Here is a 14868-nt window from a genome sequence, read left to right as displayed (position 1 = left end):
CATTTGATGAAACAAACCAACAAAATAAACCAGACATCTGCACATAAATGCAGAACCGGTAGACGGGGGACACGTTTTCCATAAGCGATCTAGTTTGCGATGGGAGTCCGAGGAGTACTGACCTATCAGCTCTGTTTGCATGCAGGTAAACAGTGCATGAGCATTTAGCATTCTAAAGAAATACTGCACAGATATTGGTTCATACAGATCAGCTAAAAATGTTGTCTCACATCCAACCTTGTGTCTCTCATGCTGGCAATTCAACTGTAGAAAACATCGGTCGCTGCCAGGATTGAAATATCATCATCTCAGAAAGTTCACACGGCAAAGGTGTTAGCAAACACTTACTTAGTGACACATCCAGCAGACACGGAGAAACATCTGGAATCATGTTTTAGTTTAGTTAATTAATGCAAGTCCAAAATTCACTCACTAATTTTGTCTACTTAGTAGTGTCTCCACACACATGCACACTCACACACACACAGAGGCTTGCCTTGCCTTTCTGTCTAGGTCTCCCAGAATGTGTCTGGTGTCTGCTCTGTTGACTTTCTTTGTAAGCAGTACATTTTATAAAGTTGCACAGGATTTTTTTTTTCACCTTTGATTACATTTTCATAACAGAAGGTGAGCCGCATGTGGTAGAGGTTTGCTTTCAAGAATGCAGCTAATCTTGACAATCCAAACCAACGAGGTGCTGAACCAGGTGCACTTATGAGCTTTTACAAGACAACAGCACAAAGAGTGTTACGTGAAATATCACAGTGTGTTTACAGGGAAGGGCCAGAGAACATCCCCTCCGTCTCTCTGCAGGGCATGTTGACTTGTCAGTAGGTAGGCAGTGCAGTGCAAAGGGAAAACTGTCCAATATTTAATTGATCACGGATGGCATAATTTTTCTCAGATGGATAAACAAAAATAAAGTTAAAAAATTATAAAATTGGTTGCTAAATATACTTGAATATACTGTGACTAAAGTCTGTGCGTGGGAATGAACTGATGCGTTACATTTTGAGGTATTAAAACATTGGACTGAAAGATGCATACATTCTCTGTAGAGCTGAGGGGAGCTGCAGAGTCAGGTGATAATACTCCATTGGTTTGTCACTACTGGCATCCTTTTTTCATAAGTAGTCATTTGATCCATTGCTACCATAAAAATATTGATTATAGCAGCTTCATAGCTGTTAAGACTGAAAGAAGATTTTAGAAAGAAGAGAAAGGTCCCCCGGGAGAGGAGGCAGTTTAGGTCAGCAGGAAACTAAGTGAGGCTGCAAGCTGCACTCGTGGGCCTTCAGAAGCACTAAAACTACATCAGAAATTAGAGGATGCAGGACATCCTATGAGAAACTTCAGCGGTGTATACGCCTAATCGATATGCCTGATAATAGAATTAACACAGAGCTGCGCACTGAGTGAACCACATCCTCTTACTCATGCCCACTGGAATGAAAGCTCATTATCTGCTTGGTATTCTGTCGACACCATCTACACATCGTATACACATATATACTAATCAAAGGGATGAAAATAGGTGGTGCAGACAGGGAATGAAAAGTGGAGCAGGCACCATGGGCTTGATAATGACAGACATATTCAGGAACAAAGTCAGCCTCTGTCTTACCTGTCTCTGACTTTTCCCATCCAGGTACTTTCAAAGACGTCTTTAAATGTGTGTTTGCACACGTCAGAACTTAAAGTTTCTAAAGAGTCTCAGCTGAACATAACAGAGGAGGTCCCCTTTTCAAATTCATACTAAAATAATAATGATACACCATGTGGCTGACAACGTTTTAAAACTGCTCACTTGACAGTTGAGGCTGGTGTTAGCATACGCTGCTGTGTGCTGCTAATGACTGAAGTGAGTTTCCTGACAGCTAATCACCCAGCTCCCCCCCCCCCCACCACCACCACCACACACACACACACACACACACACACACACACACACAGAGCCTGCTGAAATGCCACAGAAATGTCAGTGGTGAATGGAACATTTGCATTGTTTGGAAAATTGCTGGGTTCACAGAGAGTAGCATGAAACTTGTTGGCAGCGAGAAGAGGAAGAAGAGGAAGAGAGCTGTGGAAAAAAAGGCGAGGGGTCCCTTGGCAGCTGTTTCTCACACAGACAGTAGACCGAGCACATCAGAGGCCACAGCTGACAAAAACGCAAAGAAGAAGGATGAGACGGGAATAACAAGCAGATCATGTTTATGGATAGGGGTGTGTATCCTACATATCTGATAGCGGTGTGTGCGCGAGAGGATTCTGCGTCTCTTGACTGTAAACCAAAGACAAAGGTTGAGTCCCGGGCCTACTTCAGGCGCCCCCTTAGGAAAAATGAAATGGACTGTCACTGCCATGAGGTACAGAACAGACACACACAAGAGGAACACACTCTCCTGAGCCAAGCGAAAAACACTTGCACACAGAAACATACACACCTTTCTACTTCAGTCATTTCCACTTCAAGGCACTGGCCTGCTGGTTAGAGCAGCAGCAGACCGTATTCCCTCCTCCCACACATTCACTCCAAACCTTCACCTACCTCTTCATCTTGCGGAGGGAGACAAGATATTCAAGCCCAGAGGACTCCAACTCAGGGGGAGCTGAGTTGATGAAAGCCTCCATGACTGCATGTTGCAGCATATTGCTTCACTCCGTCACTTACAGTAGAGGGCAGTGCGGAAGTCACTGTAATAAATGAGCATGCACGATACCACACCACCCACCAGCCGAGTGTGTGCAGTAATGAAAAAGCACAACCTGGCCCCTAAATGAAGCATTAGTACAGTGTCAGCGAGTGCTGTGATTTTAAAGAGTACTCTAAGTGGATCACAGATGAGCCATGCAGCCCTTTAATAACCCTCACAGTGTTGCTCTGTTCTCAATATTCCATAAGTGCCACAGGGTCTTTATGCATTACTGTGTGCGAAACTAGTAACACCTGAATGGGGGCTCAGAGAGACAAATGAAAATAAATTGGAAAGCTTTAACCGGCAGCCGCCTGCACATCACGCACTCTTCTTGCACATAATTCATGCCTCTAAACGCACCATGAATTATGTGCAAGAATGAGTCACTTAAAGGCTTAAATTACTACTTACTTTAAAAGTGAGGTTTTGGCATTTAGCCTTAATCAAATTGGCTTGTTAAATGTACATCACGTTCTTGGGGTGCCTTTACAGCTCATCTCACCCAGTGGTCCTTTGCTGGTGTTTTACCCCACCCTTATTTCGTGTCACTCTCTAAGCCATCCTATCAAATAATGGCCGAAAGTCAAAATAATTTGTTCAGCCTTTCCTGCTTTTTGCTTCTCGACAAATGTATAGCAGCCTTCCCATGTGCTGCTATACATTTGTCAAAACTGGCCACTACAGAGTTGGAAAACAATGGCAGCTCCTGCCCTGACAAGGGCTAGACTTGAGTTAGTATGTGCACATTCATTGTTGTAGAGAGTGCACATACCTGCAGAGGAGATCAGGTGACTCTCCAGCCATGCTCACGGTTCTGTTGGACAGTGCTTGGGCAGGGTTGTGCTTTGAGCTTAACGCAAACCTTAGTATACTCACACTGATTTACTTTCATGTCGATGTTTAGGTTAGTATTTGCTTATTTATTCAGCAGTTCATATTTGATAATTAGTACAAAGCATGAAGTTTAGCTAAGCCTCCAGAGAATGTCACCATCTTAGAAGGTATTTGGTCACACACAACATTTGCATTTGGAACTGAAAGCCATTCATCCTGAGGGGGATGTGAACATCTGCTACATTTTATGGCAATCTGTCCCCTTCTCACTTTAGACCAAAGTGGGACACTGACTGGCACAAAACCATCTCTTCCCATTTTCTAAAGCCATGCCTATCAACCTTATTCCTTACCTCCATGATATATTTCATGAATTATCACTTCTGGCGCATCCTGTCCCTTAACTGGAACCAACGTTTTCCACAGTAACAGGATGCACATTGTCTTTCTTAAAGTGATTGGTTTAACATTCAATCATGAGGACCTTTTTTTGAGCAACTCTATTGAGTGAATGCTATTAACTCTATAATTATTAGCTTAGCCAACATAGCTAAGGCTCCTAATGCCCTAAAAGTGCCACTAATGTGTCAGTTATTGTAATACTTTGTATCCATTGAACACCCAAAGTATCATCCATAATCATTTCTGGAGTGACCCCAGTGAAACTCACGACCAGCATGACTAAAACATTGAACTTTCAAATGAGGACATGCAGCTGTATAGCCTGTATTAGTCTTAGACCAACAGGCCACCAGCAGACCCCACAAATCTTTTATTCATGTGTGCAAGTGACCAGAAAATGTAAGCCTTATACCTGCCAGGCTCTGAAAAAACAGTCTAGAGAAAAGATCTGTGGAGGCTGTAGCAGAAATCCAAGATCTTACTAGAAGCTTCCTGAATGAACTGCTGTAGACCACACAATGTTTCACCCACCTGAACATTTTCTGCCCACTTTTGAGCTTGTTTGTGCAGAAAATGGGGCTATTTCACTCAGTGCTTACAATAACTATGTTCATTAGAAAGTACAGAGTGAAATGGAGTGCAGATGTGTAATGCTTTTTGACCTGCGGACAAGCCAAAGTACTTTTAAAACACCTCACCCACACACTAACTGATGGTCGCTGAGCTGCCAGGTAGAAACTCTTGAAATCGTACTTGCAGTTGGTTCTGCTGGTGAGCAATGGCCCAGTTTCAGCAATGAGTAATATTACTGCTGAATTCTTTCACCCATTACTGTTTTTATTTCCTGTGAGAGGAAACTGGGGCACGAAGCAGCATGAAGCCATTTACAATTCAATTCTGTCTGTATGGATTGTCGATGATATAACCACATTAAAAGCACAGTAAATGAGGGGGGAAAGCTGGAGATAACAGCAGTCGCCGACTACCTGCAAGGTTCATAATCACGACGTAGATGTACCGAAGGGCCGATAAAGAGAGGAAAAGGAGCCAGGATGAAGTAATCGCACTCTCAGCCAGTCAGATTCTTTTTTCAAGTGGGTGAGTAATTTCCATTAGCCCCTGACCTCACCTATTGCTCATCACCTCATCGTGAAAATGTTCTCGCCTATCGTATTTGCTCAGGCTTTTAACACTAAAGGCCCACCAGGCTGGAAGCAAACTACTTAGACTGAAATGGAATATAATGTTGTAGCTGAAATGTAACAGTCGGGGACAGAGAGGTAATCCATCATTCCAGCACAACCATTAGGCTGCTGATTTCTCCACCAATCAATCTACTGATGATAGAAAAGCAGCGACCTACCGCGACACAGACAGGGGTCTGATGTTAACTGTATTGAAGTGGAAGAGTGGGGGGGGGGGGGGGCAGGGGTGTGTACATGTTGTCTCTGCGCACAATAGACCCTGGGTGTGGGTGACAGTGGCAGGCTGTGCCATGCTGGCCCACATAAAGCTGCAGAGTTTTCCCCCCCCGAGGGCTGGTATCCACAGAGCCAAGAGGAATCAGCGCATTAGACCAGACTGCCTTCATCTTTTTCTATTCTCCTCATCCCCAACTCTAAATATGGCCGCCTGTCAGGGCCATACAGTTACTATTTTTATAACAAACGTACTTTCAGATCATTCTGTCTGGTTAGAATTTCTACCGCATGTTTCTATTTTCTCCCCATCTCCGTCTCCCAAGACCACTGTGACAAGAAGTAACTGATGCGAAAACTGTCAAAACAGAGGGATTTCCGTGCCATGCTCCAACCTGCCCTCTCCCCACTTCAATTCTTTCATTCTCGACTTGAACTACATGCCAAAACAGTCTAGTTTAACACGTGTCTATAACTGAGGCCATCTTACTCTGTCAAGGCTGCTTTCTGGCTGTCACATCTGTGGCATCTGTACTCTGCAGCTGATGGGGAGCTTCAGTAGCACCCAAATTATATTTTGCCCCCAACTCCAAATTCACAATCCTACAAATAAATGAGATTGTCTGTTGGGAAGCCTGATATGTAATACAAAGTGGTTATGAGATCATTTGTCTGACTATCAGTCATAATAAAGCAAACCAATTTCATGATGGCTCAGTGACATGCAGATGTTCTGAAGCTGAAGACTCAGAGTCGACAGCTGTACAAAGAGCTCACTGGCAAATATCAAAATACCAAAGAACAAGATAATTGTGTCAGGAAAAGGTTAAAGCCATGGCTCAGAGGCATGTGGGGGTGTTATGTGTGTCATACACACACGCACACACACACACACACTGCAGCACTTCAAGCTTCAGTCTTATGCTTGCCTGGTGCGCAAGCATTTTCATATCATCCTTGAAATAAAGACATGAGTGTATGAATAGTCAGGTCATGTTATTCATACTCAATAAAGAACCACGTGGCTATTCTCTCAGGTAATTGATTGATTTTTTTATCCATCAGCAAATACTGAAAAATGCTTGTCACAAATTCTCATAACCTGCGCTGACTTCTTCATATCGCTTTGTCCTTCCAGTCAACATAAAAGGTTTTCATTTCTGAACAAACTATAAAACAGACAAAAACTCCACATTTTAAAAAGCTGGAACCGGCAATTGATTGAAGAGGTTCAAATCACGGCCAGTTAGAGGGTGAGTGCACATGTTCGGATCACCGGTGCGTTGAGAAAAAAAAATAAAAAAAATAATAATAATAGGGTGCGAGAATATGATCGACTGTTCAGTCAGACTCAACCAACTGACAAATCAACTGTTTGATGTCAAGTGACAGTACCTGGTTTGCAATTCTATTTTTGACAGCTCAATGCTATACTAAAATGCAATGAACACGAAAACTTTTGGGATGTCCAGCTGTGGGGTCTTTGTTTTTATTCATCTATTTTGAACAAGGCAGCCAACTTTAAATGTAAATGAAATGTGTATTCTGTGATTTCTGAGGCTCTGTCCACATTGGTATTGCTTAAAACAAAGCTCTGTGTTCTGGCCTCTCGTACACAGATAAACACTGGTTTAGGTCAGACAGCTGAGCTTTTTGTAAAGTCCTCCCAGGGTGAAGATATTCAGAAATGCTGTTTTCATTGTTTATGTCTGCCTGGGCAGAAACTGACATTTTTGGACACCCACACATACTCCGTTATCTCGGAGTGTGTCATGATATTGGAGTATTTTAGCTTGTACAGAGAAGGAATGGATGATGTATTGTTTAAAGTTAAATCTAGATGGACACAAACGGGTGCTTACAATGTTCTGCTGACAAGTTATCCAGATTCTGTGATGAGCAGTCACGTTTCACTGCTTCATTCATAGCAGATTCTGAAACAAGGCAACCGACCAGAGTATACAATCTGCTTCCTGTTTACAACGGCACGATGCGTGCCCAGTAGACAGAGATTATCACTGGAGCAGTGCTTCAAACCCAATTTACAAAAATATTTGTATGTGAGGACTAGGGCCTGAAATGACACAGTGGTCCTGTCTCACTGTTACAAGAGGGACCTTTAAAAATGACCTTGGCTTATATGTATAAAAGCCATTTCTTAGATTTATTTCATTTTCTTAGGTCCGTCATAATCTTTATAGCAGGCTATGAAGGAGCTAAAAGCCCCATTTAGTTTTGAGAAGCCTATTAATCGCCTGTTTATCTTTGGTTCCCAGACAAATCCACTCATACTATATGCACCACAGTCCCTCTTAAAAGGTTGGCAGCTATGGTTACATGGACCGTCCAATGTATTCAAGTCGTGACTGGGGGACTGAGAGACCGCGTGCTGACAGCTGAGAGCAATGGCCAACTCAACAGGCTCCCTGGAGTGTGCAGTGACAGCTCCCAGCTGAGACAGAGACACAGTGAGGGAATCATTTTACTTCATGAGGACTGAGGCTAACACATGCATCCACACATACTGACCAGTGTTAATGATCACACCTCAGCTCCCCAACACAGAGCATTAGACAGGAAGTGCACAGAATTTCCACTTTAATTAAAAAAAAATCTTCTGACACTGACTCAACTTTTACACACACAAGCAACTAAAACACAAGCAATTCCAAGCAGAGTGCAACTAAGTTGTTCTTACCCAGCGTGTCTTTGATGTTCTTCACCAGCGAGCCTTTCTTCAGACTGTTCTTGCGCTCGACATAGTTCGATGGGACGTACCCAGTTTGGTTGGCGGCGTTCCGGACACGCCACCAGGTCTTTGAGTCGTCCAGGAGGAAGAGACGCTCGTTTTTACGGATGTCAAGTTCCTGGTCCTGCTGGGCCGTGTAGTCCCACTTGGCTACAACAATCACCTCCTCTGTCATCTTTCATGGAGTCCTCCTGTGGAGAAGACAAGGACTGGGGTGAGCTGAGGAGAAAGATGGCTCAAGAAGTACCACAAAGAAGACTGTGGCAGCTTCAATGTTACTATTAGTATAGGAACAATTTGTCATAGGGCAAAGATGAAAAACAAACAAGTGGTATATAGGCTACTGGTTCAAATGACCATTTGTAAATACTGCAACACCTTCAAGCAGCCACTAGGGGGCAGATGGGTTGATCACGACTACTTGAATGAACTGATACGATTTTTAAGACAGAAATACTGTGAGTGAATGAGTTTCTGTCAAAATCCATGACTGAAACAAGACTACATAGTATATCAGCTCCTCTTAAATCTGTGAACGTGTCCACACATTTAATCACTTTCTATCATAGAGTCTTATTTTGAGGTGTGTGTGTGTTTGTGTGTGTGAGGCTGTGAGGTCTTGCTGTGACAAGTGACAAGTCATTACAAAATAATCCATATCCATCCATGCACACGACTTTTAAACCGCTTATCCCAGCTCACATTGGGCATTAGTCAGGATACATCATGGACAGGTTGCCAGTTCATCACCAGGCTTAATTACATAACCAAGCTAAATATGAGTTTACAGTTCGTGGTAATATCCAGAGCCTAAACTGGCACTTGAACTGATATTTCCTTGAATGGGATCATCATCACGTAGTTGGTCACATCAGAGCCCTGGACGAAAATGAGACATTTGAGGGCATCATCTTGGGCTCTGGGGAACACAGATCATTTCTCACATATGTCATTGATAAAACACCATAACCCAACATTAGAGCTACCTTGCACTACCTGTCTCACCTATTTATCCTATTTATTCATATTCATACTCATTATACATATGTAAATGTATAACAAATATTACACAGTTTACATACTATATTTATAAGTAAGACTACTCAACTGTATCCTGTTTGCATGCTATGCAATCCAGTTTCTCTGTACAAATCTATTTTGTAGTATATTACTATACATTGTGAATGTATCACTAAGGGCGCAATAATCACATACAATCTTGTTGGTCAGACCTGTATGTGAAAGAAAAATAGTGCGCAAACAATTTATTATCAATTATTTTCAACAGTTAAAAGCCATGACTAGGCACACAGGTCTAATGACAAGAGTCCCTCTACACTGCAACATTCAGGCCCAAAAAAGCACCTCTGAAAAAGGTTTCTTTAGTAGAAAGCAGCACGAACACACAAAATCAATTTATGTGCTCATTCTGCATGCTCACACGCACACAAACACGCGCACGCAAAGCCTTGCCTATTAGTTTTTGAGACAGACAGTGAGCGATTACATGCTCTATTTCACCAGGCCGTAGGTGAAGTGATTTGACATGGGCTTGCTGGACCACCTTAGCTGCTGAGGAATTACATGCATCTGCTCATCGGACAGGCAAACAAGAAAAGGATTGCCTGTTCTTCAGAATACGCAGGAAAAGGATCAGTAAAGTTTGCTCTGCAAAAACTTTTTTTTTTCTTTTTTTGGTGATGGAAGGCTTCTCACGGTATGAGAACTATCCGAGCAATCCGGTTTATATTTAGCTCGCCGCCGAGTTATGAGTCTGCGGCTGGAAACAACATCGCTGGAATAAATAAAAGGACGGAAAAAAATGGTTCAGTGGTGAAGAAGCTCTTTGAAGATAGCAGTGAATTTAAAGATACAGAATGAATTGTGATGCTGTAAAGCTTTAGTGTCTGCAATTGTTCAGCCTGAATAATGATGTAAAACTGTCTACTTCATATCTAATCTCATGTGAGGTTATCAGTAGCTATTGTGGGACACTATGATTTATGGCAGCGACACGGTAACAGTTAAATATCCTCTACAAGACAATTACACATAATATATACTTATTACAGAGCTTATAAGTAACTGAGCCAAGTCAAACTATTTAATGGAAAGATCACATCTGATAAATGTGAGTGCAAGGAAGCATGTGGGTGAGTACATTCATGCATATTAACTATACGTGCACAACAATGCACAATTTTCCACTGGCACACATTAACGATGCAGGGGGACTATATTTTCCTTAACTCGTATTGTCATTTACATTTCATTCGTTAATGAGAGGGCAGAGCACAGATAAAGCGTAAACCACAAAACAGAACTGTGACTCATGAGAACTGTAGCGGTACAAATTAAAGCATATAAAAAGATTCCATTACTGGTGGAAAGATTGATATCTTCTATGAAGGCAACATTTTATGAAATGTAAATGGGAGCTGGCTGTTTTTTCACCCAAAGACATTCAATTCCACTTCAATTAGGCCACAACCACAGAGACAGTGCAGCCATGACTGAATACATTCTTACAGTTACAGCCACGGCCAAAGGCAGGCTTGTGTGTCACTGCGTGACATGTGTCAAATAGCTTCTCCTCTATCTCTACAAGAAGCAGTGAAAAGTGCAACAGTTTGTACAGTAGAGCGTTGCACTTGTGAATGTGCCTCTGCTTGCCATCACTGAAGCTGTCAAACTGGATTTCTTCACAGGCCGGGACAGGGACAACAGAGGAGTAGGGTGGAGGGGAAGGGGGAGGGGCGATGGGGTTGTGCAACACACCACTGGGAGACTTTATGTCAAGTTCACCGTAAGTTACGTTTGCAACTTCCCAGGATGTGACAACATTTACTGCGCCAACAAAGGCAGCAGAAGGAAAATGGTGAAAGAATCAGGTCGAAGGAAAGGACGAGACAAAAACACAGCAGCTGTGATTCTTTTGAGAGCACAGGAAATAAAAGTGGAAGGGCAGATTTATGACAAGATGAGGGACGGTGACGTCAAGTCTTCCAGGAGACAGGAGGTATGTGAACGTGCTGTGGCCTCTATCCGCTTCAGGCCCAGGCTGCCACTTTCCTTTCATTTTATTGCATTTGTTCCTCCTGGCGTGGATGGATGGACGGATGAAAAAACCTGATTATATCTGCTGAATTCGCTCCATGGTATTACTTTTGCAACACTTGAGAGATTGAAATACAAAGTAGATCAAATAAGGGTTCAGTGGTCTTCATTTCTAGCTCGGAGCAAAGACTTACAGATTCTTGCTGTCACAGAGACCTAGAACCAGCATAAGGTCATTTCAGACTACGCTTCAAAGAAATGACAAGTAACATTTCTGGATTAAAATGACTGGATGGTGTGGTTTTTTTTGGCCACCTGTCAATACCAAATCCCCTCTACTCCCTCTATTTCCTATTATTTCCAGGGCAAACAACAGATGATTCATTACACAGTGAGGAAGGAAGTCAGTCAAGTGGCTGGCTTGTTACACAATTGTTGACTATTGCCTGTATTGCTCACTGGTGATGGAGGTGATTCATTTGTTATTTTAGCTTTTGAAGTACTGAACTGATGTTTACCAACCCCCCCCCCCCCCCATTTCCTTCAGTGTTTTACATAGGTTCACGTGCATGTAAAGGATCTTGAAAGATAAAAAGGTCAAAGTCCACATCAACAGAAGCTCCCGTCTCCCACAGAAAACACTGCTCCTGAAACGCCTCGTCCTGCCTTTAATTCCATGACTTTGTGTGGGCAAAGCAATGTGAGTGCAGGCCAGTGAGGGAATGGGGAAGAGAAACAATCGTGCTTCAGCCCTGTACACAGTAGCTGGGCCATGTTTGGGTGCACCCCAAAAAAATTTGCATCACATATCTCTTTACAAATCCTAAGGTTTTGTGTGGCCCTGTGGTGTGGGTTGCACAGGACAGCATTTACATCAGCCAACACAAAGTGAACCAAACAGGCAAACACTTCCAGAATTGAACCAAACCAAACAGGTTAGGAGTGAAATCACCTTCTGAAGCGTTCTCATACACAACAAATCACTTCCACGATCATTCTAGCTCGGTGTCATTTCTTTCCACTTGTGGCTTTGTGGAACATGGCAGAATAACATGGGCTACTCTCCCATGCTTGCTTAAGTGCTTCCCCCCTCATCCATGATACCAATATCTCTGTCTCCTTGACAACCTTGCTCGTTAGGCTGAGTGATGGGAACGCCACTCCAAATCAAGTCCATCCTCCTCGATGGGCAACCATGTGTGTCAGACAGGCAGCCTCAGTACATACTGCACACCACTGCTCATTCTGATGCCTGCTCAGACGCCATGACAGTTAACGTACCAATGAAATCCATGAGGGCAGCTTATACAGAAATCAATCGGAAAGTCTGGTTTGAAACCATTTGTGCTTGAGTCAACTGCGCGTGGAAACTGAATCCACTTAACAGAAAATGTTGTGTTACACTCGCCATTTAATCAGAGCCACTTACTCACTTTCCTTGATATGGTTCACAGACAGATGGTTGAACAAACAAAGACGTGTTTCCTGTGAGGGAGAGCCCACAAACACACACACAAAAGAAAACAAACAGATCTGAGAGAGAGCAGGTTTAAAAAGAGGGAAAGCCTGAGAGCTCGAGCTCTTTGTGACCCCCTCATTCCTCTGCTGAGAGAGTTAAATAAGGAAAGATGAGCGACAGACTGCTGAGCTGGGCTTCACCAGCACTTCACAACTCGATTCACTGAGGGGGGTGAAGGGGGGGGACGCTCACAGGCTCTTTCAACACCACACAAAGAGAAAGGGAAAGTAAAAGAGGATTATAAAAAGAGGGGATGTTTTAAAGAAAAAAAAAAAAAAACGTCTGGCAGAGCTCTCTCTGTTTGGCATTCAGGTCAAAGACAGGCAGGATTCAGCCAATGGAAGACATTTCCAACACCCTCCCCCTCCACTCCACTCCACACTGTTAGCAGTAGTGGTGGACGACTGCTTTACTGGCAATCAGTGTCTGAAGCATTAGGAGTGCAGTGAACAGACTGAAACATGCGGACGCCTGACTCACTGTAACAGCCACCGTGGATCTAATGATCTTCTTCACAGAAAGACTTGTCTCGAACAACACAACCCGGCCAGCACATAATTAGATGCCTTTCACATGCAGTCAGTGTGAACAATGTTTTCCACATGCACAGCTGCAAAGTGACAGCTATATTGTGAAACGGGCAACCCCGATGAGCTCTCAGTCTGTCACTCATGCACAGACAGGAAACATTCACACACTCACAGGCCCCAAGTCTGAGGGTGTGGTAGATGACATAAGCTCATCTGCCTCCCTGTGATGAGGTTTAGCGGTTGCTCTTCTTAAGTTTCAGGGGAGAAAATGGGTGCCGTACATGTGGATGCCATCAAAATGACCAAAACTCAAACCATGCAAAGACGTCTCAAGTACAACATCGGGAGGGTTCCTCGTGGTCGGCTCAAAATAGGGTTGAGAAGAATTGCGCAGCCCGACAACAAAAACAGCTCAAGGGCTGATATCAGCACACCACGTGACTGCACATTTGACGACAGAAGAGGCAACTTTACCAACTCATTCTGAATGGCGGTAAATATCTCAATCCAAACCAGATGACATATAAAACTAAGGACAGAAATAAAATCCTTTAATTTCCTCTTAATTATGATAAACTGCTTTAAAAGTTGTAATAACTGATTTTATAGGCCATCGCCGGCCACAGCAAGACCCACATATCATCACCTTTTTTTAGCTGATACAGGCAAACGTTATGGAAAACATTTTATTTCCACATCCAGCAGCTGCTGAGCAAAATTACCATTCATTTGGAGTTGTGCGTGTCCACATGATGAATGTTAGCCAAATATTAACTTTTTTTAAGCTCTGTAAAGCTGCATAAAGCCAAGAGGAGCTGCAGAATCAGGTGATAATTCACTATGAACGACACAGAATACAATGTCGCGCATGCAAGTTTATTATCCTGTGCAAATTAAATTGATGTTGTGTGCACGCGCAACCATGTAGCTTGCACAAAGCCATCCCTACTCAGAGAGCTATCTGTTATTTTATTATAGCCTTGGTTCAATTCTTGCAGCAGCTTTGAGCACAAAAAAACGCCTGATTGTTCCCATGAGTGTCATGAGCTGAACCACAGATGGCACGGACTTCACAGAGGACAGCACTTCTCAAAAGCGCCAGAGAAAAGCCAGCATGTTTACTCACAATACAAGCTTCAAGTGTGGGTATTAGTCAGCGTATTGACCGCTTTGACAGGGGTGATCTAAAGACTGTTACGGAAGCAGCATGACCAAAATTTGTCTGTTGCACAGACTAACATAACAGTGCTGAAAGCTTACACTGATTGTCCTGTATTAGCATCAGTCAGTCCTTGTTTCAGCCAACAGAGCAGGTTGAATCGGCGGCACGCCATTACTGAGGGAAATCACTATGATTGGCTGTTCAGGACAGGAGGGGCAAGTAAAGAGAAAGGTTTGAACCCCCTATTTAGTGTATTCTTTCAAATTTTCCCCTTTTTGCAACTTTTTAATCAGACATACAGTGTATATGGTGCATCTGTGCGCTTGGGAAGTTTTCTAAACAAATTTAATGTTACAGGTTGAGTCATGTTGGCCTGATGCAGAAACACTGCACTTTCACTCACTTCCAAGAAAAAAATCCCTTAAATCTTAACTTGCCTCAATGGATGATGACAGAAAGGTGGAATTCCCTTCTTTCTTTAACCGGACCGTCCTTCCCCCA

The 14868-nt window shown here is 43.0% G+C and overlaps 1 protein-coding gene across 1 annotated transcript in view; it reads right to left on the bottom strand.

Annotated features, from left to right (window-relative positions):
- The window catches only part of nck2a (NCK adaptor protein 2a), a 40645-nt gene that overhangs the window by 5261 nt on the left and 20516 nt on the right, over positions 1-14868 (bottom strand). The window contains exon 2 of the mRNA XM_037109938.1: positions 8049-8290. Within this exon, the coding sequence (XP_036965833.1) occupies positions 8049-8274 (226 nt within the window). The 5' untranslated portion in view covers positions 8275-8290. The remainder of the gene's footprint in view (positions 1-8048; positions 8291-14868) is intronic.

The sequence above is a fragment of the Acanthopagrus latus genome, chromosome 9 (genome assembly GCF_904848185.1).
Source record: "Acanthopagrus latus isolate v.2019 chromosome 9, fAcaLat1.1, whole genome shotgun sequence".
In the NCBI taxonomy this organism is placed as follows: Eukaryota; Metazoa; Chordata; class Actinopteri; order Spariformes; family Sparidae; genus Acanthopagrus; species Acanthopagrus latus.
This window is presented reverse-complemented; position numbering and strand designations above follow the sequence as displayed.